The 26,453-nt window shown below is 67.6% G+C and overlaps 1 protein-coding gene across 2 annotated transcripts in view; it reads left to right on the top strand.

Moving 5' to 3' along the window:
- Positions 1 to 765: 765 nt before the first annotated feature.
- RXRA (retinoid X receptor alpha) overlaps positions 766 to 26,453 on the top strand; it is a 77,369-nt gene continuing 51,681 nt past the window's right edge. The window contains exon 1 of one of the 2 annotated variants that reach the window (XM_053919079.1): positions 766 to 923. In XM_053919079.1, the coding sequence (XP_053775054.1) occupies positions 896 to 923 (28 nt within the window). In that variant the 5' untranslated portion in view covers positions 766 to 895. Of the gene's footprint in view, positions 924 to 9,819; positions 9,973 to 26,453 lie in introns of those variants that run through there. The other variant, XM_053919075.2, reaches the window with a different exon arrangement.

The raw sequence follows: 26,453 nt of genomic DNA on the forward strand, positions 1-26,453 counted from the left end.
GCTCCTTCTCAGCCCAGGGCCTTTAAAAAGGGATCCCCAAAGAAGTCGGGGTCCACGTGCAGCGCAAGTGACAGCCCCCCCCTTCCTGGCAGGCCATGGGTCTGACGCAGGGGCGGGGCTGGGGTGACCTTTGGCCTTTGCTTTCTCGCAGGCGTGAAAGCGAGGGGTGGACTGGGGGGTGGCCAGGAAAAAAACAGCCCCCCATGGAGGAGCCCAGCCCCTGCTCCCGCGTCGGGGTGTGGTCACCCTGGCCTCAGTTTCCCCACTGTCGGCCACGGTGGACGGTGCTTTGTGCGGCCTCGCAGACAATGGCCCGGCCGCGCTGGGCTCCCCGGCCTTTCTCTTCTCCTCCTCCGCCCGAGTGGCTTTTTTTTTTTTTTTTTTTTTTTTTTGGCACGCCGGGGAGGGAATTCTGCTCCCGCCTGCGCCCTGCCCCCGCCCCGCCGCCCCCGCGCGGCTCCTGGGAACCCCTGGCGGAGGCAAACTTGCAAGTTTGCAACGCGCTGGCTCGCTCGCAACTCGGCGGCCCGGCGGGCCGCGGGCGCGCGCGGACGGGGGCGGCGGTGGGGGGCGCGCGCGGGCGGGGCGGGAGCGCCGGGCGGGGCGGCGGCGCTGCGCCGAGTTCGCGCCCGTCGCGGGCCCCCCGCCGCCCCCCCGCTGGCGCCGCAGCGGTCGGAGCGGGGCGCGGGCGCGCGCGGCGGGGGCGCGGGCGCGGGCGCGCGGCGGCGGCGCGCAGCACAAGTAGTTTACATTGTTGGGCGACTTTTGCAACAACTCGCCGCGCCGCGGCCTCCGCGCGCCGCCGCCGCCCCGCCGCCGCCGGCTGCCGCCGCCCGGGCCCGGCCGGCCGCGCCGGGGGCCGCCGCGCTCGCCGCTGCCCGCCGCGGTCGCCGACATGGACACCAAACATTTCCTGCCGCTCGGTGAGTGCTCTCGAGCCGGCGGGCGGCGGGCGGGGGCGCGTTCTCGGCGCGCGCGGGGCGCCCCCCGCCCGGCCTCCTCGGAGTTGGGGCGTCGGGCCCGGGGCCGGGGGCCGGGCAACTTTTCCCCGCGCGCGTCGGGCGGGGAGGGGGCCAGGGTGGCGGGTGCCTCCGGCCCGCGTCGGGCCGCAGACTGGGTCGCGGAGCGGGAGGGCGGCGGGCCGCGGCGGGTCGGCCGGGACGGGGTCCGTGCGCCCCGGCCTGGCAGCGCCCCGCGGCCCCGGCGCCTGGCTCCAGCCGGCGGCGCAGGTATCGGGCCGGCCGGGCGGAGCAACTTGTGCGCTCGCAGCCTCCGGCCGCCCTGGTACCAGGACGGCTTCCGCGCCAACGCCCGGGCCGCCGAGTCCACCAGGCCGCCGGCTGGGGCACACAGGACCCTGGTCCCCTAGAGCAGTCCGGCGCGGTGGGCAGGGTCACCGAGGGGTCGGATGATCGGGAATGTCAAACCTGGGAATGCCCTGTCCCAGAATTGGGGCCCCTCACTCTGGCTCACTCGGGGTGTTCTCCGGGGCCTTCTCCGGGGCTGGCCCTACACTCAGGGCGAGGACGCCCCAGAGGCACGGAGGGTCAGTTTTCCTGTCCTCGAACTGCGGTCCTGCTCGGTGGCTTCCTAACCGCAGACTGCCCTCCAACTCCAGGCCTGGACCCACCTGGGAGGAGGAGGGGGCACGGCCAGGCGGCCCCCTGCTGTTGCCCTCCCCAGGGTTTGGGAGCCAGTGAGAAGCAGGGAAGGGGGAGGCAGTGGGGAGACTTTATAAATGAGTGCCGGGAAGGATATTAATTCGGTGGTGGGGACAGCAGCCAGGCTGTCAGGCTGGGTGAAGGATTTGTCCTGAATGGAAATTAAAACAGCTGATTCCCAACAAAACCCCACGGTCAGGCCCCCCTCCTGTCTGCCCACTCCTCTGCAGCCTGGGGTGCAGCTCTGCCGCTTGGTTGACGGTCAGAACGGCCGCAGGGACCTTGGTGAGATTAGGGGCTGCCCCCCAGGGTGGCAGGGCCAGGGTTTGAGCACTGGGTACTGACTGGCACAGGGCTTGCCTCAGAGTGACTGGGGGTAGGGTTCCAAGTTTGTCAGATCCAAGGCTCCCTGCCTGACTGTGTGGTGAAGCCCTCACCCCAGGCAGCTGGCCTTCCCCTAAGCACCCCCTGAGGCGGGCACTCAGGCCCAGTTCACAGGTATGAGAACTGGCCAGGGAAGGCTGAGGCCACAGGCTACCAAGTGGGGGGCTTGGGATTCAGACCCCCTGCCTGTGGAGCCCAGAAGAAAGCTGAGTTGTTTGTGACTTAGTGTCTGGCCTGGCGCGGCGGGCTGGCGGGCTCCTGTGTGGGCCGCCACCTCCTTTTCCCCATTAAAGCTTTGCGCGTGCACAACCCCACACCCACCCACACGCACCCACATGCACGCAGAGCCCGGCTCTCCCAGGGGATCCCTTCTGGAACCAGGACGCTCCGCTCCATCGTGCCCTCCCACCCCCCACGTGGCGGGGCAGGGAACAGGAACAGGACAGGTCCCTGTCCCTGACGTCCTCGGACTTGGCACACGCGGGGTCCAGGTTGCAGGAGGGTGTGCCAGAGCCCCCATCAGAGGACAGGGGGTGCCTATGAGCCACTGCCCCAGGAGCCTGGATGGGTGTCCTCGCCACCCCAAGGAGGCCGGAGGCTGCCCCCCACTGCTGCAGCAGCCTCCCAGGCAGCCCACACACCCCGGGCCTGAGTCGGGAGACCTGGGCTCTGATTACATTTTATTTTTCTTTAAGCTTGTGACCCGCTCTGAAGTCCAGTAGAGTTGAAGGTCCATTTAAGCGGCCACTTGCCTAAGCTCTGTTGTCAACACAGCCTAATCCCTCCCGGGGGGCGAGTGTAGGAGGCCTGCCTTGCCCGGGAGCTGCCGGGGAGGCTCCGCAGCTCCTGGGAATCGTCTGGCCGCCTTCAGGGCCTCGGGCAGAGCGAGCTTCCTCCTCCCAGCGCCCCGGGGCTCGGTGGACACTACCCTCACCACCCAGAGCCTTCCAGCAGCTGCTGGCTGAGCCCCCCCACCCCCACCCCGGGGGCAGGGGTGGGCCCAGGGTGCAGCTCAGGAGGCCTAGTGACTTGCCCGAGGCAGCCCCTCCTTCCTGCCCCTGCTGCCTGGGCTGGCCAGCGCCCCCACCCCCTTCCGAGGGCGAGGCCTGTGCTGGTATCCGCCCGGACGGCGGGCCTGGCCTGCGCAGCCTGTACAGCGTGACTGGAGGTCTCAGGCCGCACCAGACCCCTTGGCAGCTAGTAACCCACTTGCCCTGTTGGGGTGGGAGGCCAGCATCCGAGTGATAGGCCCACTGACCACTCCCTGAGGGGCTCTTTGGGACTTGGTCGAGCTTGGAGCCCTGGCGAGGGGCTTCTGGGAACCTCAGAGCCTTCGGGACCCAAAATAGAGCGCGTTCTGGGGCCTCCCGAAATAACAGGGTCACGTGACTGGGGAGGCCGGGCTGGAGGCCGCCTGCCCAGGCAGCTCTGTCTCGCCTGGGCACCGCCGACTGTTGGGGCGTTTGTTTTGCTAAACTCCGGAGGGGGCTCTGTTTGCTGACGGGGAAGTGTCAGGGCGAGAGAAGCAGCTCTCACGTGTGGCCTGACCGTGGCTGTGGCCTCGACAGTCTGCATCCTTCCCCGGGGCTGGCTGTCGTCCCTGGGCCCAGCGTGCAGCCCTGACCCCCTCTGCCCAGGCACGAGGGGACGAGCTGGGGGCCCCGAGGACGGGCTGGGAGAGACGGCCCGGGGCCCGGAGCCAGGGCTAAGCCGTTCCACCAGCTCTTCCAGCTGTGCCTGTCCTTCAGGGCCTGTGGGAGCTGCACCTCCTCCAGGAGGCCCTCTGCCTGATCTCCCTCGGGCCCCCCCACCGCCTCAGGCTCTGGGGCAGTTTCGGTTGGTGGTCTTCACGTTCCCTCCTGGGGAAGGAAGCCTGGGGCGGGTAGTTGTGAAATTACTGTGCAGGCATGGAATGGGTGCTCTGGGGCGGGCCCCTGCCCAGGCAGGGCAGAGTGTGTGTGCCTGGGCCCCGCACTGGGAGAGGGGCCCAGGTGAGCCAGGTGGGACAGGCTTTAGCTGCGCAGCAGGTGGTGTGGGGTTGGGGGTCAGGGAGAAAGCTGTAAAGGCCTGTGCGGGGCCGCCGGAAGCTGCCTGTGGGGTGTCCTGTTCTCCGGGTCTGTGGGCTCTTCCCACACAGGCGTGCGTCAGGGCCGTGGCTCCTGGGGTGGGCAAGGCCCCTCCTCTCCGGGCAGAGGGCTCCTCCCAGCCAATGGGCCGGCTCCGAGGCCCTTCGGGGGACACAACAGAGACCACTGAGCTGGCTCTAGCTGAGGACGTCCCCCCTTCCCTTCCCCAGCGGCTCCAAGTTCGTTGAGTGTAGCCGGTAGCTGCCTTTTGTGGCCAGGGCCTGAGGCAGCCCATTAATGGGCCTGTTTCCACAGGAGCTGCCGGTGGTGGGGCCGGGCATGGGGCGGGGGTCTGGGGGTTCATCTCCCAGACCTTCCTCCAGATACTGGTCAAGCAGGTCGACTTCAGGGGTGCAGAGGAAGGGTGGGGGAGGGCATCCCTCCCTGGCCTCACATGCCTGCAGCATTTACACTTTACGAGGTACAGCTCCAGCGGGGCTCTGTCTGCCTCCCCTCTGTCTGCTCTAGCTCAGGCCCCTTTGGCTCTTGCTCCCCCCACCCAGTCTCTGTAGAAGGAAGCGGCCATCTGGGGCGGGGACCCCCGGAGGTTTGCCTTCCTGGGGGCTGCATGCTGTTGCTTCTCAGGACACTGGGTCCTGGTCCTCTGTCCCAGCCGCCTGAGTGCGCGGCCACCCGCCCATGCACCTTGCAGAGCCCCCGCTGCCCATCCATAGGATGGACGCACGTGTTCCAGAGTGCGGGGCGAGGCTCCGCGTCGGTCGTGGGGGCACATCTATGTCCGAAGGCCGCCTGGGCCAGGGTGGGGGCTGCTCTGGGTGTTGGACCCAAACAAGACCATGAAGCAGGGACGGTGGCTGGTGCCATCCAGCACGTGGAGCCGATTCAGGAGGAGAGGGCTGCCCCGTGTCCTCCGCTGCTGAGCCCACCTGCCTGGGCTCTCCCGGGCCCCCAGGAGGCAGGTGGGATCCGGGACTTGCTGGCACGCCCCCCTCCCAAGCCCGAGTGAGCCGTTCAGGGCAGCAGCGCCCCAGCGCCTCCCAGACGGGGAAATTGCACCCTAGAGTTACAAAGCGATTGTCTAGCTCAGCAGCTGAGCGTGCGTGAAATGGAGCGGAAAGCAGCTCCATAACGTTGGCCCAGGCCGGTGCCGGGAGAGTGGGGATGCGCACACATGTGTGCAGGGCTTGGCTGTGCACACGCGAGCACACTTCCCCTCTCAGCTGGCTCTGGCTGCACGGTGCCCTGCGTCGGTGCGTCCCCGGGACCCACGCCCCTGTGTGTCCCCCGGTCCTGTGCGAGCGGCGTGGGTAAGCAAGGTGGCTTCTCTGGGCCTGGTTTCCTGGTCTCTAGACGCACACAGAGCTCCCTGGTTTCTGGCTTTTGTGTTTTGGGGAGTCTCCCTGACCTGTTCAGGGCCCTGGGCTGCCCCGTCAGGGTGCTGGTATCGCCCTCCCCCCCATTCTGCATCTGCGTGGTACTTGGGGCTGCAACTTCAGGACCTCACGGAGGCTCCCCCGAGACGGCCTCAGGAGCCGACGGGGGAACCAAGCCCTTCCGTGTGACGTGACCTGGGCCCCCGAGCACCAGCCCAGCAGGTCCTGTCCCGGGTGCGGACGTGCTCCCCTGACCTGCCGCAGGCAGCATCTCAGAAGCTGCCCGCCCGCGTTGGCCTGGGCCTGCTCCCCAGCCCGGCCCCCTGGAGTCTCGGGCCCTGGGGTGAGTGAGTGTGTTGCTCTGTGGAGCTCTGTGGCGGTGGGAGGCCTCGCGGTTTTCTATCCCTGTTTACCCTTGGGGGCCCTTGGGGACCAGAGACCCTTGGCCCTTACCCAGGGTGGCCCTGGGCTGGGGGCTGCTGACAGGACAGCAGCCACAGGCGCCGCCAGAGGACCCCAGGGCCTGGTGGCCGCCCCTGCCCCCGGGCGGGCTGTCTGGGAGCAAATTCCTCAGGGACCTGGGGGGCTGGGCAGGGATGGCCACTCAGGGTCCCCAGGGCAGGACAGGGCCCTGGTCATTTTTGTGGCTTTCACGCCCAACATATGCACAAGCCTGCACACGGACACCCAGATATGCACACACGTGGACACACACGGCCACGTGTGCACACACACAGCCTTCCTGGCTGATCTGAGCAATATCGACACCCCTTCCTTGGAGGGACCTAGGCCTGCCAGCTGGCCAGTGCCTCCAGTGCCTGGGGTCCTGTGCTGGGGTGCCGGCCTCGCCCTGCTGTGCCCAGAGGTGGTGTGAGGGGTAGGCAGATGTGAAGGCCTCCTGTTGGAGCGACCGCAGGAGGTGGGGGACAGCCCCCCCCACCCCCCCGTAACAGGGACAGCCAGGACAAAGGCCAGAGGCTCTTGTGGCTGGGGCTGGGGAGGTGGCAGCATTTGGGAGGCGGCTGCAGAGACACAGGGTCCCGACGGGGCCTTAGCGCCAGGTTGGGTGTGGGGGGACCGGGGGCGGGCGGCTGAGGTCAGAACAGCGGCCCTGGTGGGAGTTGGGCCCCCAGCCCAGTGCAGAGAGTGGTTGGAGGCGGGCAGGGCAGCTGCCCCATCAGTGGCCTGCTCCCCCTTGTGCTGCTGGGCCAGGGGGACTTCGAGGGGCTTCCTGAGGTGGTCGCACTGGGCCCTGGGCTGACCTGGGGTCTCCGCCTTCCCTGAGCCTGTGGCTGGGCGAGGACCCCCACCCCTGGGTCTCGTCCCTCATCCCGACCCCTTCTCCTGTCCTGGCCCTTGGCCCTTGGCCTGGGGTGTGGGGGTGTCAGGGAGGGCCTGGGGTCTCTGGCGAAGGTGGAGGCCTGGTCTGGCAGTAAAGGGGGCTCTAGCCCAGTCCTGGGAAGGACATGCCAGGCCCGAAGCAACGGACAACGTTGGGGGACAAGCTATCCTTTTGGAGACACAGTGGCTGTGCCCGCTGGGGTCAGAGCAGGAGTCAGGGCTGTGGTGGGACTGACCTTGGGGCTGGGGACAGGGATGCTGGGGGGCCCTTGGGGACCCCAGCATTTGAGGCCCCTGTGTGAGGTGTCAGGCCCTCAACTGGCCCTTGGCCCCGAGTTCCTGAGACAGGCCACCTGGAGCTCTGTCAGCAAAGAGGAGCCCTCGCTTGGCTTCTCAGCTGTCCCTAGCCTGGCCATGGCCTCCCCGTGCCTCTCTGGGCTCATCTGACCAGCAGTGGTGTCTAGCCGTGCCTCAGTTTCCCTGACTGTGCCCTGGGCAGGGGGCTCAGCAGAGTCTCTGGCCGCTCTCCTGGGTCTTGAGCCTCCAGTGCAGAGCTGGGGGCTGGGAGCAAGAGCTGGGCCAGGGCCAGGCCGTGTGCAAACCCTCTGGTGTGCCGAGGATGCACCCCGCCGAGTTCAGAGCTGCCCCGGTGCGGGCTCCGGGCTGTAATGAGGGTGCTGATTCGGCAGGCTGTCTCGTGCGGCCGCCCGGAGCCGGGAGGCGGGGAGCCCTGGGAGGAGCCTGCACATCCCGTAATTGATCAGTTTCGCTTAAGTGCCCGCATTGGCCTTGGGCAGAGGTCACGCGGCGACAGCCCAGGTGGCCGCCTTGTCCAAAGACCTTGGAGTGGCTGGGCCGGGCTGGGCCTGTGCTCACCTGGGACTCGCTGCTCCCTGTCTGTCTGTGGGGTCAGCACCAAAACCCTGTCCTTCCAGAAGCGCCCCCAGCCAGAGCCAGCCGGCCGTCCCTGTGTTTGTGTGCAGGGGGGTGGGGGGTGGGAGAAGGAAGTTGCGGGGTGGGGGGAGTGGGGGGGCACGGCTCTGGACTTGGTGCTAGGATGCCAGGTTCTAGCTGCACCATCAGATCCGCGGGCCTCGGGCTGTCTCCTCTAGGAGACAGGTGACGTCCAGCTGACTCGGTGCTCTGGGCCATCCTGGGAGAGCAAGTGCGTGGTCAGCGTGCGCTTGGGACATGCCAGCCGTCCAGCCGGCCCTCTCCCGTGTCCGAGGCTTCCCGAGGGCAGGATGTCCAGGAAACGGGGAAGGCCCCACAACCGGCTGCCCCAGCTCCTGCTCCCCAGCAAAGCCAGGGTCCTTGGCCAGGGGCCTGGCCCTGCTGCCCCCTGGCTCTGGGGCAGGGTGGGGTGTGGGGGCCCAGGGGTCGGCGGTGGCGCAGGGGTGGCCCTGTGCTGAGCTGGCCCACATGCAGCTCTCTGTGTGGACCGGCCCACAGGCCGGGGGCCGCATGTCCACGTTTTTGGGATGAGGGCTTCCAATGTGGGCAGGTTGGATGAGGGGCCGAAGCTGGGCTTGCTGGTTGGGACCCGGCAAACCCACGCTAGGGGCCGAGCCGCCACATCTGTTCTTCGGGAGACAGCCTCCACCCACCGCACACAGCCTGAGACCTGGCTCCGTCCCGAGTGGCTGTGGGGCACCCTCAGCAGAGGCGTCGCTGCTGCTTCTGGGAGTGGTCTTGTGCCTTTGAGCTCTGGGCGGGCCCCCTGAGCCCCTGTCCCACCCGGTTCCGGGGGGCAGGCAGTCCCCCACTCCCAAGCAGGTCTGCTCTGCCACCGGCTTGCTGCGGTCCTGGCATGCCCCTTGTCCTCTCCGGGCCTCGTTTCCCTGGGTGCTCTGGCTGCCGGAGGGGCTGCCCTTCCCTGCCGGCACCTTGGCCTGGTTCCCGTGAGCTGCTGGCTGTCCGGTTGGGGTGGCACAGCTGGGGACCAGTTTCTCGGGGGGTGGCTCTGTTAGCCCCTCTGTCGAGGGTGCAGGCCCTGGGCCGGGACGGCTCCGTCCCTGAGATTTGGGAAGTCTCGGGCTCTGCGTTGGCTGGGCCGTGTGGTCGCTCCAGCAGGCCCGGCTCTGGTTCTGAACCAAGAGGCTTCCCACTGTGGGGGTGAGCAGCGTGCGGTGCGGGGGTGGTGGCTCTCACTCACTGGGACTGGCTGAGCGGGGACAGCGAGTCGCGCTGGCTGCCACCCAAGGCCCCTCTCTTTTTGGCCTCTGACCTTACCTGCTAGGACCCTCCATGACCCTCCCCGTCCCCCACGTGGAGGCCAGGCCTCTTGCTCAGTGGCCCTGAAGCCTCTCCTGCTGCGCCAAGCACCACCCACTCCTCTCCCTGTCTTTCTTGGCTTCAGATGTGGTGGTGGCTTTGGCTGGGTGGCTCCGTGGGTCAGAGGGTCATCCCAGGTTGCGAGTTCGAATCCCCGTCGCGGTGTTTAGAGGAGGCAACTGGCCGGTGCTTCTCAGGTGTTTCTCTCCCTTTCTCTTTTGCTGCTTCTCTGTCTAAAAGCAATGAAAAGAGTGTCCTTGGGTGAGGATAAAAAACACAACAAAACAAAACTCAACGAAGAAAGAGGCTCCCCTGTGTGGTGAGCGACTGCTGGCTCTGTGCCGGCAGATTCACCCGCCGGGGCCGCGGCTGCCTTGCCTGTAAACTGCCCTCAGAGTCAGGGAGTCTTCTCAGAGGCGGTGCTGGAGGTGGGTTTTAAGGGGTGGATAGAAGTTTGTTGGGTGGGTTTCTTGGGTGGACAGTGGAAGGGGAATCAGGCGGAGAGAATGGCTAGCCCCACCCAGGGGTATGGAGAGGGGGAGCGTGTGTGGCCACAGGCGGGGGCCCTTCCGGAGGACCCCCCTGCACGGCCAGGCTCCGTCCTCGCTGGCTGGGTCACAGGCCTGTGCTGGCGAGGAACCACGTGACCACGGGGGTGTGGTCAGCTGGTCAGGGAATAATTAACTGTGGGAGGAGGTGGGGCTGGGAGTGGGCCTCGCTGCAGCCTGGAGCCCCCTCCGAGTCGGTGCCCTGCTGGCCCGATGTCCCCACCACTTCCTGGGCCCCGGGATGTCCTGGCCTAGCCGAGCATGCACCACGCGGGCCCCCCTGCCCGGGTCCCTGGCCCTTGGGGTGAGTGTCCCTGTCGGGCCCCTTGGTCCCCACGTCCCGAGGTCCGGGCCCTCGGTGCTCGCTGCCCCTCTCCGTGGGCAGCTGCAGGTGCCGCTCGCCCACAGTCTCCTGTGCACCCGGGCTGTCTGAGGGCCCGTCACCCTGTCCTCTCTGGGACCGAGGGAGGCGGCCCTGCCTGGGGGCAGAGTCCAGGGAGGGGTGCTGCCTCCCCCGCCCCATTCCGGCTGCTGGACTTTCTGCCCCGATCAAGGTCAGGAGGAGGGTTGGGGGGGGGTGCCATAGGCTTTGGGTGCCTGGTCCCTCTGGGCTCAGACTCGGTGAGGGGCCACAGCTGGGGGCGGGGCGGCGCTGGCAGGGTCGGTCCTGGTTCCAGTGGTGGGGCAGGGACGGCGGGGAGGGGAGCCGAACCTTCCCTCTTTCCTCTCCACGGGTACAGGGTCCGGCCACCAGCCCACCTCCCCCGAGGCTGGGACCCAGGGACGCTGACCCTGCCAGGGGCTGGTCGGAGGGGCAGCACGCCCGCGCCCCGCCTGCTGCAGTCCGGCCCTGCGGCTTGAGCTGCGTGACTTCCCTGCTCTGTGTCTCGGTTTCCTCGTTTGTAAAACGGAAGGAAGGAAGTGGGGCCGAGTCTGGGGGGAGGCACTGCCCCGCCGCTGCTCCCGGCAGGGCCCTGGGACCTTGGCCCCTGCACTGGGAGGTCAGGTTGGCTGAACCCACTTCGCCAGGCGCTGCACCATCCCCGTGAGGTGTTCGTTGAATGAACTTGTGTTCGCTGTAGGTTCCCCTTGCAACCTCCATTTCAGAAGTGCCTGGCAAAGGTGACTTTTAAAATTACCATCGTGATTTGAATCACTCTCTCTTGTGGGGGGGTGGGGTCCATCCCAACCTTGAAGGGAGGGAAGTCCTGCTGTGAGTCTAGCCTGGTGCTGATTGCTGGGATGACAGGCTGGGCTGGTGCTCAGTGCCGGGGGTCCTGGGAGCCCTCAGGCAGCCCGAAGCAGGGGCTGTGACTGTGTGCGCCCCTGCCTGAGGGGCGAGGCCCCCGCCCACCCCCCGCAATGCTTGCTTTAGACACACCTGTCCCTGCTGCTGGCCAGAACCTGGGGTCCTTGGACCCACTGCCCAGGTGCAGAGTGGGGGGACCCTCAGCCATGAATGACCGCCATGTTGGGACCTGATTCCTTCCTCCGCTGCTGAGTGCAGGCCGGTGGGGGAGTTGAGGCCTGGCGCTTGGTCCCTGCTGACTTACCTCTGGCTCCCGTGACCAGTGTGGCCGGGACTTAGAAAAGGGCCATGCCTCCGAGAGTCAGGGTGTCACTCCGTCCGCCTGGGAGAGGTGCGTTCCCCACGGACGTCTGCCCAGCTGCAGCGGGCCATCCGGGGGCGGGCGGCCTCCCTGCCTGGAGCCCATTGCTGAGACTTATCTGCTTGTGGACGGTATTGCGTCTCCCACATTGGACAGCGGGGATACTCTTGTGGCCGGCCGATGGAGTGGCCCTGGAGGTGGCTGATCTTGTTATCGGAGGGGCAGCCCCCCCTTGGCCATCTCTCCAGCCCTGTGCCGCGGCCAGGCCCTGCGCTCTACCCAGATCGCGGCCTCGCGGGCGTGAGCAGGCCTCGCATAGACCTGAGCTCCTCGGGGACGCCCAAGTGAGAAGGTCCTGCCAGGCACTGGCGACGGTCCCGGCCTCCCGCCCCGGCTAGTCCCACACCCTCTCGGTGCTGGCCCTGCCCCTGTTTCTGAGGACAAGGAGATGATGTTGTCACCACCTGGCTGCCTGGGCTCTTCCCTCAGTGCTTGGCGGCCCAGGCTGGCCAGGACCCGGGGCTCCACACCGGGGTTGGGGTCGCTGGGATCAGGGTCTCCGGGATCGGGGTCTCTGGCCCTCATGTCCGCGTCAGGTGGGCTGCCGGAGCCCCTGACCTCGGGCTTGGTCCCCAGGCCCTGGCGGTCGAGGAGCCCAGGGTCTGCTCTCCCGGCCTTGTTCCTGCCCTCAGGGACACCCGCCCCATGCCCTCTGCCAGCCCTGAGCGTCTGAGCTGGATCCCGCTGGGCAGAACGGCCGGAGGGCCTCTTCCCCCCCCCAGGCCCTCCTCGGGGGCCTGCAGCCAAAGCTGAGCCTGGTGAGGGGGCGGGGCCCCTCCTGTGCGAGTGTGAGCAGATACCTGTGCCTGACGTGTGTGCCTGGGTGTGTACACGCCCCCAGGGCTCCTCACCTGCTGGCCAGCACAGGCTGGTGCAGGTGGAAGGTGGGCCCCTCAGTCAGCTGGTGCCCTGAGGAATGGGCACCCAAGCAGAGGGGCAGCGTGGCGAGAGCAGGGGCTGGCCCAGCCCGGGGTGTGCCAGGTGGCGCAGGTGGGCAGGCCAGGTTGCGTTAGAGGCCGTGGGCCGTGGCCAGGTGGCCCGTACAAGGGCCTGGGGACTGGAGAGTGCCCAGGGCAGAGGTGTGTGCTAGAAGGACCTCGTCTCAGGGTGTTGTGCGGAGGGGTGGTTTAGGGCCCTCGGTGCTGGGTCCGACCCGTGATGTTGTCCCTAGGCCTCCCTGGCCAGCCCCCCAGGGTGCACCCAGTTCCCAGGGAGCAGGCCCTGGGGGCCGGAGGCTCATCTGCAGCAGGTGCCCGGGGCTCCAGGCCAGGCTGTGGCGGGCTGCGCTCAGACTTTCAGGGGTGCCCTGGGCAGACTCAGGCGGTGACGCCAGGCCCCAGGAAGGTGCCTTGCTGACAGCCGCAGCGGTGGCAGCGCACCGCCCGGTAGGGAGGCGGCGAGACGCCCTTGACCCTGGCTGGGCTGTCTCAGCTCTGGGACCAGCTCGCTGTCTCCTGTGGAGTTCTGTACCTTAGGAGAACGAACCAGGGGCAGTCATGCACATTTTAGTGCGAACAAGCATAGTGCTGACCCTGGAAAGGCCCCACGGGAAAGGGGAGGAAGGAAGGCTTCCTCTGATTGTGCCGATGAGGAAACGGAGGCCCGAGCTGTGTGGCGAGTGGGGGCCAGGCTCGGTCTCTGAGTCGAGGGGGTGGGGGGGCTCTTCCCCCCAGACTGTCCGGCCTGGGGTGAGCGAGCGTGTGCACGGGGAGGCTATGGCGGGGAAGCCGGCAGAGAACTGTGTAGCTGGCACAGCGCAGGGCTCCCTGCCGTCGTGGGCTGGTGCGGCCAGGGGTGAGTTGGCACCCCGTGGCTGATGAGGAAGCCCCAGCCCAGGGAGCGGGGTCAGCTCCTTGTCCGAGGTCATATGGCTGGCGATTGGCACAGCTGAGTCGAACCCAGTTTTTGGATTCCTCTATGAGGTGCTTGCTGCCCTGGGCCCCCGGGTGCAAGGTTGAGGTCCTGGTGGCAGCTGGAAGTTGGGGGGGCATTCCTCATCTGGGAGGGGCTGGAGATGCCTTGTTTCCTACACAAACAACCCGGGTGGCTGGAGCCACTTCATTTTTATTTCCTACTTTGACTTCCCCGTTGGCTCTTTTTAGTAACTGTGGGCTAGATAGGCCCCCGCCCTGCAATCTCCACCGGGCTTCCTGGCCCGGCCCTGGGCCCTTGGAGAAGGGTGTGTGTGTGTGTGTGTGTGTGTGTGTGTGTGTGAGACCCTACCAGGGAGGGCCGGGCAGATTGACTTGCATACACCTAGTGACGGGGAGCTCCCTCCCTCTCTGGGTAGTTCTGCGGGGTGGCCCTTTCTCGTCCCCTGGGACCAGACCTGGCGAGTGGGTGGTGGCAATGGGTGTGGCAGTGTGTGACTCAGTTTCCTCACACCCCTTTCCTGGTTCTTGGCTGGGGGTTTAGGTTTGGGTGACCATGACAGAAGAGACAGGGTGACTGGTGTGGGTGTATGCGGTGGGTGGGGTGGTCTGCAGACACACAGGAAAATGAATAGACAGTGTCCCTGCCTCGACATGGCTGGGCAGGGTGTGGGGAGGGGGCAGGGCTGGACTCCCCCGCCCTCAGACCGTGTCCACCGTGGGCCCTGGTCTGACCCCCCACAGAGGGACCCGCCACACTGTGGGGTCAGGGAAACCCGTTCATCTGGCAGGCTGGGGTGGGGGGTGCGAAGACCCTAGGTTGGAGGGGCATCTCCCCTAGGGCTCACGGCCCCACCTTGGGTCGGGGGACCCTCACCTGCCTTTGTGAGCCTGAGGGGGCCTTGCACCAGCATGGGGTCCTGAGCTGCGGGAGCCGCTGAGGGAGGTGGTGGCTGCGGTGGTGCCCAGGCTGGAGTGGGGTGCCAGCCTGCGCCTGGCCCGCTGCGCTCCCTTTTCGGAGGACCTGGCTCTGAGAGGCTGAGCAAGCCCTCGGGACCGCACGGCGTGTGGGTGTTGGACGGCGGGTGCCATGCCCTTTCCCTGTGTTACACAGACAAGGATACTGAGGCACAGAGCCGGGGTGCCATTGCCAAGGCCCCACAGGTGGCCGGGCCCCAGAGCCCGAGCTTGGGACACTGCATGGAGCTGCTGCTTCAGGTCTTCCTCAGGGTGGGGCCGGAGACGCCAAGCAGCCCGTGAGTCCTAGACCGGCCTCGCACGCTCTGCCACCCCTGAGGTGCTGTGTGGGCTTCCAGGAACAGCCACGGCCCCCTCTGGGCCCAGCCCTCGCGGCGGGAGAGTGGGGAGCTGAGGGGCAGCCTGCCCGGCTTCCTCCTGGCCCTTCCTGCCCTGGCTGGCTCAGCCCCGGAGCTGGGGGCCTGCAACCTGCCGCCGTGGCCTCTCTTGCCGGCGTGAGTGGTGTGGGCGGCCAGGTCCCGCACGTGTGGTGCTGGGATGGCCAGTAATCCCTCGGCCAGAGGCCAGGAAACTGAATCCCACAGCAGGGCGGGTGCGGGGGCCCCCTCTTGGAGAGGCCCCAGAGATTATGGGCTCCCCCCCCCCTTGGGAGATGGCCTAGGCAGAGGGCATCCGGCTGCCAGGACCACCTGGTCATGACCCGAGGAGGTTTTCCTCAGAGCCCGGGCGGCTGGGGCCCCGAGTGCTGGGGTGGCAGGATGCCTGGGCCCAGCCCGGGCCGTTGCTCAGCGGCGCGCCTCCTTCTCTGAGCCTGGACTTCGCCATCTGTGAACTGGGGAGGTGGCACTTCCTTCTGGGGTGGCCGTGAAGGAGAACGTAAGTAGGGCCAGACCTTCAGCTCCTGCACAGGAGCAGGCGAGAGCCGAGGCTGGGGGCCTCTAGGACCCTCGGTGCCCTCCTCCGGGGGCTGGGGATAGGGCTCTGGCTCTGTTGCCAAGGGGCCCGGGAAGGACCTTCCGTCTGTGCTCAGTGGGCCTTGACTGTGGGGAGCAGTCCATGCAGAGAACTGGGGGAGCACGTGAGGCCCAGACCCTGCTCCCCCGGGAGGAAGTGGTGCCCTGGGTGGCTGGCTCCAGGGGCAGCTGGTGGCAGAACCATCCTGGGGCACAGGCATTGCCCAGGCTAGGAAGTGACACCCACCCCAGGTGGGCCTTGGTGCCGACCTGAGGGGTCGGCCGCTGTCTGGTGCCCACTCCTCTGACCGTTCCCTGCTTAGTTTCCTGGGGGGCCAGGTAGGGGCCTGTGCCCAGGCGCACAGCTCCCCGGTGGTGGGCCCTGTTGTGGAGCCCCAGTCCCCGGGGGCCCGTCTCCCAACCCTGGCGAGCGCGGCAGTGGGCAGTGCAGCGGTGCCACCCTGGGCTCGCCTTCTTCCTTCACTCGAGGGGATCTTGTGTAACTGGGAAGCGGCGCTTCCTCCCGAAGTGGGTGGGGGCCCGGGGCCTGGTCAGCACATTTGACACCCTGGCGCCCTCTCGCCCTTCTGCCCTCCTGCCGGCGACACTCACGGGCCCGTGGCCAGGGGGGTGGGCACGCCCCGGCAGCCCTCCCCCCAGGCGCGGCAGTCTCTCGTGGGGGCCCGCCGCTTGTGTGGAGCCCTGCGAGGTGCTGGGGGCTGTGCCATGCGTCCTCACCCTGAGCCTTTGCTCCTTGCCCCTGGGGGCCCACCCTGCCCTGCTCTTCTCGGCCCCTGCAGCCAGAGTCCAGGGCTTCCTCCCCCTTGAAGCCGGGAGCCTGCGTCCCTGCCCTCCGAATGTCCCTGCTGTCCCACGCCTGCTCTGTGGCCCAGGACATGGACAAGCATGGACAAGCCTGTCCTGTTCCTGCCCAGGCCTCTGTTTCCTCACCCCTGGCAGGTGACGAGGGAGGATACTGTGGTGTCTGGGCCTGGGGAGGGGGTGCTGGGTGGGCAGGGGCCGGGAGCTGGCCCACTCAGCTCGGGTCTAGCCTGGCGTGGTGTGAGGCTTGGCGGGGACCTGGGGGCCGGGGGGCCTGGCTCCGGGCCTGCGATGCAGGAAGGGACTGAGATTCGGGCCCGCCCCTGTGCTCCTGACTCAGCAGCCGCAGGGTGGGGAAGCCGGAGGGTTCTTGACGGAAGCCGCAGCCAGTGGCGCCTGCCGCGTGGTCCGGGTTTTTCTCATGAAGAAATTCCCGGGAAGTGTAGCTCTCGGTTCCTGCCTCTGGGTTCCCCGCAGGAGTGTGGGGCTCTGGGTGCCCCTTCCCAGACCGTGCTGTGTGGCTGCTCTCTCCCCAGTGCCCTCGCGATGATGTTCTCCCTGCTCCCGGGTCCGAGTGGCACCTACCCCCACACCTGCTGCCACCCCGGATGCCCCTTAGTCCCCCTGCCTCTGGGTCCCTCACCTGCCAGCCCTGCTCTGTCAGGTGTCCTGTGTAAGCAGCCTCCTCCAGGCAGCCCCCCTGGGTGAGGCCCCTCCGCCCCATGACTAATACCTTCTTTCCCACTTCTCTGGCGGTAGCGATGGGACGGGACTCAGAGTCCCTGTTGGCCTCAGGGTTGGGCCCAGCGGAGAGTCCAGTGGACATGGAGCTGCAGGGACAGGAGTGGGGACAGCCACCCAGCTGGGGCCTGTCTCCTGGGGCTCTGGGCCGAGGTGCCTGGCAGAGAGTTGGGGTCGGCATTCAGGGGCCTGTTGTTGGAGCTGCTTGACCGGGTGCCCTTGGGCCTCCCAGGCTCCAGCTGCTCCCGTGCACCACGTGGCGTGGCCCCCTGGCCCCCTGCCCAGACCAGGGACAGTGGAGGGTGTGGAGGTGGGTGTGTCCCAGAGGCTGCCCATGAGCACCTGGTCTTGGGCAAGGGCCTCAGCCTCCCCACCTGCCAAGTGGGGTGAGGGAGTTGACGTTCGCACAGCCTGAGGCTGGGCCCGGGAAGGAGGGTGCGAGTTCGGGCTGCTCCGGGGCCGCCGAGGCTCTCGCAGACCCGTGGCGGTCAGCAGTGGGGGAGCCCGGTCGGCTCGCAGCCCCTCCAGCCCGTCCTGGGGCCAGCACGGAGGTGGCTGACCTGCCAGGGCTTTGGAGTCTGGGTTGAGAAGTCCAGCCTCAGTGGCCTGCAGCAAGCGGGGTCTATGGCCGAGGGCTGTGGTCTGGTGGGGACATGCTTCTGTTCCCCCCCCCCCCCCCGGCATTATGTTCCCGTCCCCCAGGGAGTGGCAGAGTGCCCCCACCCACAGTGCCACCAGCGCCTGCCACCACCCGCTGCCTGCTCGATCTCTCCAGGTATTCGTGAAACATGGAGCTAAAAAAGGCTCTTCCCTGGTGGGGCACTGGGCAGGAGCGAGCAGTCGAGGCCGAAATTAATTGTGCTTCTCGCTCTCCTCCCCGACTCACCGTGGGTGCACAATGCGTGAGGAGAGTGAGAAGTAATTAGAATCTCGCCTCTCAGCCCCGTTCATTCATGACTGAATCTGGGTCAACAGATAAGCTCGAGCGAGCGGGTGCCGCCTGGTGGGACGGGGCCACACTGCTGTGCCCGGATGCCCCCTCCTACGGGAAGTCCTCCTGGATGCTCTCACTTGGAAGGACCTTGCCCACACCCTCGGCCCAGTGCTTTTGCACCTGATGGCGTCTTTCCCCCGTGTTGGGAGTAGGGGTGGCAGTGCCTAGGATTGGGGCACCTAAGGGGTGATAGCCGGAGCCACATGCTCTCAGGGACCACCAGGACCTCCTTGCAGCGAGCGCTCCCGTGTTCTAACACGCTCGTCTCCCACACCGCCGTGGTCCTTGGGGTAAAGTCCCAGCCCTGGCCCTGGCCCTGGCCCTGGCCCTCGGCCCAGCTTGTGGGGACCGGCTGTGCTGGTCTGCTTCCTGTTGCTGGAATGTTCCCAGCTCTCGCCCAGCTCTCGCCCCGCTCGGGGCCTTCACATGTGTGGTTCCTCCCCGCACGCCCTTCCCGTGTCACCCCGTGGCTACTGCACTGCTCCTTCCGGTCTCACTTGGGTGTCACCCCGAGGCACCCCCCCGGGTGTTGCGGCCTCACCCCACCACCGCCCGGGGCCGCCTCAGTCCGCGGGGCTCCTGTCCGTCCCCTGCTGCCTGGGCATGTGCTCCGGGAGTGCAGGCCCCGTGGGCCTGCCCCCCAACTTGTCAGCACGGTGGGTGGAGGAAGAGCATGGCTCGGGGCTGGAGTGGGGCTCCCCAGGGGCTGCGATCCCATTCCTGGGGTCTCCCGCTGCCCCACCCTGCTGCCTTCCCCCACCGCATAGGAGGGGTGACAGTGGTCCCATTCCCGGGGGCGGTCCCTGTTCTGCGTAGCTGGCTCTGGGCAGTGAGAGCTCTCAGGGGCTTGGAGAGGCTGAGCTGGGACGGTGATGGGTGGCGGGGTGACAGCTGGGGCCTGGCTGAGACCCCGCCAGCTGCTGACTCTTCCTATTTTGTAGAAGGGGAAACTGAGGCCCAGAGGGGAGGAGCTTTCCCTGACTGAAGGCCACCGGGGAAGGCCTGGGGAGGCACAGCCCGTGGGGGGACACCGGTGGCCACTGTGTCGGTGACATGCGGGCAGCTGTGGGGCGGGGGCCTGGGTGTGGTCCTCGGATGGATGGCACGGGCGGCCGTGTGCAGTGAAGGGCAGAGGAAGGGTTAAAAACAGGGAAGTAATAACGTTTCTAGTTCTCCTGTGTGATTTAATAAAAATGTAGATCGCGGGGTGGAGGATGCCCCGCCCCGCCGTGGTGTTGACCGAGATTAACCGTGGGCTCCCCACGGTCAGCATGCCTTTGTCTCCACGCCCCCAGAGGAGGCTGGTGCGACCATCAGCCTGGGGGGCCAGGCAGCGAGGGGCAGACACCTCGTCCCCCACCCAGTGGACGGGCAGCGGGTGCTGGGGTGCCCACTGAGCGGGGGGCCCTGGCGGGGCCTTCTGTGGCCTGGCCAGTCAGGGCTGGCACCCCTCAGAGCCCCGCACACCCAGCTCCAGGGACCACAGGGGCCTGCTGTGACGATGGGCCCGTGCCAGGTGTGTGGGGGGGCCGCCTGAGGGGCGGTGCAGGGTGAGGAGGGCAGCCAGGCGGAGACCCGGAGGAGCGGCGCTCGGGCCTGGGCAGCACGTGTGAAGGCCCCGAGGTAGCCTGGCCATGAGAGTCCGCACAGAGGTGGGTGTCGTTCCCGGCACTGAGGTGGGGCAGGCTTGCGCCGTGGAGTCTGGGAGCCCCGACCACTGGTGAGGATGGGCCGGGGTGGGCAGGGTCCCGAGGCCGGGCTGGGGTGGCGGCTGCGGGATGGCGGAGTGGGTGGGTTTGCCCACAGGCCTAGCGTGGAGGCTCAGGGGGACCCTGAGGTCCAGGCCTGGGTGCGGGCATGCAGTGGGGCCGTGCAGGGACACTGGAGGATTGGGGGGTACTGATGCTTGGTTTCGGAGGGAGATGTGGAGCTCCGGGGCCTGTGGGAGGGGCCCAGGATGTTCTAGGCACAGTTTTGTCAGCAGGGCTGGTTGCAGGGTGATGATGGGGCAGCGAGCTCAGAGTGGCCTTGGCTGGGGCGGGCGCCTAGCAGCTGGCTCCTGGGGCCTCCCAGCTCAGGGCCGTCGGGGGTGGGTCCCACTCAGGTCGGGGTGGTCCTTACTGGGGAAGCTGCGTGCCGTTGAGCTGACCTTGGAGACTGTTTAGATGGATCTGGGCCGCGTTCAGCTGCTCTGGGACCCTTCCTGGGGTAGTCACTTCCTTCTGAGAGGGTTCATTCTCTTCCCTGTCCTGGAGTCCTGGGGCTTCATTGTGTTGGCCGATTCACTCACCGTCAGGCCCGGGTGCCCACCAGGGTATCTCTGGGGATGCCGGACACTGAGGTGAAAGGTGCTGGGCCCTGACGGGGGTCCCCTGGTACCCAAATGAGAGCAGATTTCTGAGTGGGGTGCCAAATCCCTGGCCCCAGCCTTAGGAAGCACAGAGAGGCACTGTGGTGTGCTCCAGCCTCGGAAGTGCCTGTCTCCCACCCTGGCTCTGCCCGGCATGAGGGGGTCTGTGGTGTGGCAACAGCGGGCAGAGGGGTGTGGGAGTGGGGGCAGGCGTGTCTGAGACCCAGTACTGCCACGAGGGGTGAAGGGAGTGTCCTCGCCAAGGAAGTGGGTGGAGCCTGGCAGGGGGCCACCTGGGCAGGGACCTGCACTGCTCTTGGACTCCCAGGGTTAGGGGCCCCTGAGCACTTCCCCACCTCCAGGCCCCCCCAGGCCTGCAGACCCCAGCTCCCTGCCCTAGCCGAGCCCAGAGCTGCTGCCTCCCATCGGCGAGGACGTGAGGAGCCCCCTTCCCCCAGATACCCTGGGCTTTGTGCCTGGACCCCCGCTTAGGGCAGCCCTGGGTTGGGGGCCACTGGGCCCGGGCACCGGTGGGCCCGGGTGGAGGGCTTGGCTGGGTTGGGTGGGCAGCGAGAGAGAGCATCCTGAGATGGCAGGAGGGAGTGGACAGGGGACAAGCTTCCGGGGGCTCTGGATGAGGGGCTGGCATCTTGGAGTTGGTGAAGCAGCCCCCTACGGTAGGCCTTGCATGTGGGGCCCTGGTGGGCAGCCTGGGACCCGTCCTGGAGCTGTGGGTGGCACTAGTGGGCCCGAGAGGTTTTGCTGTCACAATGTCTCTGGGACTGGCAGGGTCTGCTCTTGGGGCAGAGCTGCTGTGCCCGGCAGTGGTGACCGCAGGGGCTGGGCTGAGGCTGGGGTCTCTGGGTCCCTGGAGCTCCTATGTGCGGGGAGCGTTAGAGGGCAGGGCCAGTGTCAACAGGAAACCCGGGGCGGGCAGGGTCTCTGTGGACCTGCTGCCTTGTCTCAGGAGACTGGGGGTCTGCAGTCCCCCAGGGCTGCCTGGGCTTCATGCAGTCTTGGAGCGTGTATCTGGGGTGGGAGCCCCGGATTCACGGCTATGTGCCCGCGGGTCGGCCCGCCCCTTAGGAGGGCCGCTCAGGGGAGGCTGGCTTCTGTGATGGAGGGACAGCCAGCACATGCCACCCTTTCTGCCTTCAGCAGTGTCCCCTCCTCCCGGCTGGGTCAGCTCCTGCTGCCTTAAGTCCCTGGCATGGCCAGGCTCCTCCCCCACAGCCGGACCCCTGACAGTCCGGAGCGCACGCAGGCCCGGGGTCAGCAGAGCGGGCGCACCAGACGGCCAGGCGGGCACAGCTGCCCAGCATTCTCGTGCTTTGATTGAACGGCCTGTCTGGGTGGACTGGGCAGCTGGTCAGCGTCAGGCTCACGGCAGGGTGCGCAGAGGCCGCCTGGAAGCCGCCCAGTGAGTGCCTCGGGGGATGGGGGATGGGCCTCAGTGAACCCGGGGCTGGTGCTGCGGGGCCCTGCCCTGGCCCCCACCTGCCAGCCAGGCCCCGCTGAGCCTCAGTTTTCTCACCTGTGAGGAAGGAGGCCTGTCCCCGTGTCACGGCTGGTGGTGCAGAATCAGCGGACCCGTGTTCTGTGCGTGCACACGTGTGCGTGCGTGTACCTGACACGAGCATGTGTACGTAGGTGCGTGCCTGTGTGTGCCTGCGACATGGTGTACCCAACTCCGCCTTCCCAGGGAGCCTGTGCCGCTGCGCCGTGTGGCCGCCTGATGGGGGAGTGTGGGCATCTGGCCCGGCTCTCCCACAGGGGTCGCCCGGGCGCTGGGGGCCCGGAGGACCTCGCCATTGACCTTGGCCACAGCGACCCCCTCCAGGGAATCACCGCCCCAGCGCCGTTCTTGGTGTGTCCGGCGCAGGCGGGACTGGCAGCGTGCTGGCGGTGGGGCGGCCGAGCAACCTCATCACCTCATCACCGGGGAGGTTTCCCTGGCTCGGGAACCCCTGGAGTGGCGGGGGCCTGCACCAGGGAAACGCGATCCCCTCGCTGGCCCCTGAATATTTCATTAGCGGATTAAATATTGACGCCGCGCCGTCCCCGCACCGGGAAGGTAGGGGAGGGTAGGGCTCCGGGTCAGGCGCTGTGCTGCGTTGTTCCCGCTCACAGAGTCCTGTCATTGGAAAACGCCCCCGCTGTTTAAGATGTCGTCCTGCGGCGCTCCTTCTTTTAGGCGCGATGTCACAGTCAGTCTGTTGCCGTGAACGGACCTTTAACTGTCAAACAGGAGAGGTGGATGGTGAGGGCAGGGCTTGGTGGGCGCATGGGGGCTGTGGGGAGACGTGAGGGGCTCTGGCCAGGTGCAGGGTGTGTGTGGCTGGCATGGGTTGGGGGGTCATTCTGGTCCGTGTGCCCGGGGCCGGGGTGGAGTCTGGTCGCCGAGTGCACAGGAGTGTGCAGGTCGGGCGGGGACAGCCCGGGAGGCTGAGGTCAGCTTCTGGCAGGTGAGGTGGGCTGCTACGTTTGCACAGCCCGGCACGGGGAGCGAGGGCCCCGAGTCCTAACTGCCCTCTGCTCATGGGAGCGAGGGGCCCAGCACCGATGTGGAGGGTGAGCAGAGCTCGGGTGCAGCCGGGGGACGGGGTTCTGGGTGCCAGGGCTGAGGGGGAGCCGGCCTGGCGCAAGGGCAGCCGTGGGCTTCCAGGTGCCCAGGTGGGTGATGGGCAGGCACCTGGTGAGATGAGGGGGCTGGCGAGCCGACACCGGGCCTGCGGGGCTGTGGGGGCTCCTGGGCCTAGAAGGGCAGTGCCAGGCTAGGTGGGCGCGTGGGAGACCCTGGGGGGGTGTGCTTGGCCCGGCAGGGGACAGGGAGGTGGTGGCATCCAGCCGGGTCTGGTGGCTGCTCACCAGGGTCCTCAGGGATCTTAAGAGTTATATCAGGGTCCCTGGGTGTGGCTTGGGCATGAGGGAGGGTGCCAACTCCCCCCAGGTTCCCCCTCCAGGCCCCAGACGGACAGCACTGCCCTGCTCCTCCCCGCCTCACCCCAGCCCAGCGGCGGGCGCAAGTGGCCTCTCGCCAGGCAGCAGACCGTGCAAGGCTCAGTGCCTGGACCACCCAGCCTCCAGCCACCCTCCCACAGGGCCTCTTGTTTTCCTTTGGTGGGCCGGAGCCGATCCCCAGCTGCCGGCGGCGCTGGGTGCAGTGCGCCCTGGCCATGTCCTGCACTTCCCCGAAATGCTGGACGGACCGGGTGTCCATTTCTCCAGGGGAGCAGAGCCATGGCCTGCCGGTGCCGTGGGGCTGGCAGAGGGGTGGGCTGAGTGGGGGGACGACTCTGGGAGCCGCTCCACGCCAGCCCTCCCGTCCGGTGCGTGTCCTGTTGGGGGTGCCAGAGGGTCCTGTCCGCCGTCCGCGCTGCCAGCTGGGAGGGCCAGGGCGCCCGCTCGCTCTGGGGACGTGGATGGCTCTGCTGGCCTCTCCTGGGGGAGGGGGTGTGGGGGCTGAGTTGCTGAAGTGTTCAGGCAGCTGGCTGTCCAGGCTCCTGCGAGTCCTCGCTTGGGTCCTCCCTGTCCACTGTCTCCAAGGGGACTTGGCTGCCTTCCTGGGTGGGCGTTGGCGCCTGTTCTGAAAGGCAGGAGAGCACCGCACTCCTGGTTGCTGTCTGCGGCTTGGCCCGTTGGGCACAGTTCCGGCCACGTCGCCCGGGCTGGGCCCCTGGGCTGTGGGCTGGGAGGGCACGCAGCCCAGGGTTCTCTCCATGCCTGCTGAGCTGGGGTGCAGGGCCCCTCTGTGGCACGGCTGGCAGGGCAGCCGGAGGTTCTGGGGACTGAGGAAGCGACAGCCCGTGCTGGTCTTGAGCCGGCCCCACTGGGCGGGAGGCGCGCTTACTTTCTGGAATGGATTTAAAGGGCTGCTGGAGTCTCGCTCACGAACGTCCCTTGGTGGCTGATGGCCCTTGGTTATGAGAGGCCTGGGCCAGCGTGGAGGAGGCGGAGGGGCAGCCCAGGTGGCCTGGCTCCACGTGCAGCTGTGTGCACGGGCGCAGGCGTGCAGGTGGGCACTGGGCTGCTCTCCCTTCACACGGCCCTCCCTGCTCGAACAAACCCTCACCCGCCTCCAGGGGAACCTTGAGTTGACAGGAAGACTCGCTGAGCCCCTCTCAGAACCTGCGTGTCCCCAGTGCCTGCAGCTGGGCCCTCCTGTCCTGGGCAGGGTGGTCTGAGTGCACCCCCCCCCCCCCCCCCCCCCCCGCTCCCACTGAGCAGGGAGCCTGCGCCTCCCAGGCCCTCCCTGGGCAGGGCAGGCAGGGCCCCGCTGAGCAGTGGTGCCAGGCCTGGGGGAAGGAGGGTCCTTCTCTCCACAGCCTCCTGGTGCTTTGGAACGTGACTCACTCACATGGCTGGGGGCACTGGTTTGGTGAGCCAGCCGTCTGTGACTGGAGACCCCTGTCCTCTTGTCGATGGGGTTGGCAAGGCTCATGGGCAACTCCACACACATCCACCACCGTGCCGAGGGTGAGTGCAGAGAGCTGTGTGCAGCGGGGGGCTGCTGGTGGGGGTGAGGCCTGGAGCCCCGCAGGCTCCTGTTCTGAGGGACTGCGTGGGGCTGCCTGAGGCTCGGTGGTGGGGAGTTCAGGCCCTCGTGGGGAGAGGCTGCCGTGATGGGCTGGTTTCCTGTGCCGGGGACGAGGACTGGGCAGGAGGAGCGGGTGCCGCACCCACCTGGGTCCACAGTCCCCCACTGCCTCTCGCACCAACCCTTCCTGCCAAGAGCGGAGTGTGTGTATTTTCACGGGAACCCCTGCACGGTTTCCAGCCGGACGCAGCCGCCGGTCCCGAACCCTGAGCGGTCTGGCGTGAGGAGGCTGCCAGGTCTGATGGGTGCTGGGGCGGGTGGCCCACCTGGGCTGGTGGTGGCTCTGGGCTGACATGATCAGTGGTCCTCACCCTGGTCTCCGGCAGGGGCATCTGGGGCCTTCCCACATTCCCGTCCTTGGTACCTCGGCGGCCACGATTGTCTGAGTCCCTGATCTGTGTGTGGTCCCTGTCCCCTCTCTGACATCCTGGCCGGTGTCCGCGAGCCTTCCAGGGCCGGCGATGTAGGGGCCAAGGGGCTGCTAGGAAGTCTTGGCTGGGAGTTGGGAAGCTTGCCCCAGAGTTCTGGGGCAGTGGGACCGGATGGACCCCCAGAGGCTGTCTCTCCTCCTAGAAGGCTGCCCAGGACCCATGATTCCAGGAAGGACGTGTCCCGCTGTCCTTTGCTCATCTCGGCCTTTGGTGTGCAGGCTGGCGCTGGGGCTGGACCACCCCACCCTGTGGGCAGGAGCCAGGCATCCCTGAGGCCTCCTCTACCCGGCGCCCTTCTGCCTGCCTGGCCCAGAGCCCCTGCGCTTGGGCATAATGGGCACAGGGCTTGCGGGGGGCAGGGGGGTGCGTGGGGTGGACGCGGCCTCTTCCTCCCTGGGCCCGGTCCTCACGTGGGGGAAGTGCAGGGCCGAGTGTTCTCTAGGGTCACTGTAGGCAGTGCCTGGCAGACCAGGGTGTCTGGGCTCCCCAGCCAGGCCAGCCGCCTCTCGGGACTTGGAGGGACAGGGAGCCCTGAGAACTGAGCGGCAGGCAGCGAAAACCAGCCCGGCCTCGCTGTGGGTCAGGGCGGTGTTGGGCAGCACCGCCACCCCACCCCGGCCTCAGTTTCTTGATCTGCCCTTGGGAGTGGGGGCGGAAGGGTGAGCCGCCAGCCCTGGGAGCTGCCGCCTGGTGGTGCTGCCCATGTTCCGTCGCTACGGCTGCGCCTCGCACATGGGGTGGCGCGGGTGGAGGGCTAGGGGGCGGCTGCCTGCGGAGAAGTTTTCTAAGTGCCCGAGGGCCCAGAGGCTGGGGAGCTCAGACCCCTGTCCCCCTCCTCACAGTAATCTCCTTCCTGGAAGCTGGGCCCTTGCAACACCTGGGAGGCAGGTAGGGACCTGGCCGGTTGTGCAAACCCCACAGCTGCTGCGCAGGGGAATTCCTCCCGGGCTCCAGGCCCGGGCTGGCCCCGCCCTGGAGCCCGCGCTGTCGGGAAAGCTTTGCGCCCCAGGGCCCAGGGGGGCAGAGGCTTAGAGGCTGGCCTGCTCCTAGCCGTACAGCCTGGGGGATTGGGGCCATGAGGTGCCACCTGCCCGCTGGGATGGTTCCTGTGCCCCAGTGAGGCCCACCCTGAGCTCTCCCGGGCCCCTACCGGGACAGCATGACCCCCGCTGGTTTGTGTTTCTCCCTCCCCGACCCGGGGCAGGCCGGAGCAGGCCAGGGCCTTCTTGGAAAACCACCCCACCTTTGCCCAACTTCGCGTGGGGCAGGGCAGGCTGCTCCCAAGGAGAAGGGGTGGCTCCAGGCTTTTGTGGGTGACCCCACTGCAGGGCAGGGGCCCGTAGGCAAGTCACTTAACCTCCCAGGGCCCCGATTTCCT

Source organism: Desmodus rotundus, chromosome 1, assembly GCF_022682495.2.
Source record: "Desmodus rotundus isolate HL8 chromosome 1, HLdesRot8A.1, whole genome shotgun sequence".
NCBI lineage: Eukaryota > Metazoa > Chordata > Mammalia > Chiroptera > Phyllostomidae > Desmodus > Desmodus rotundus.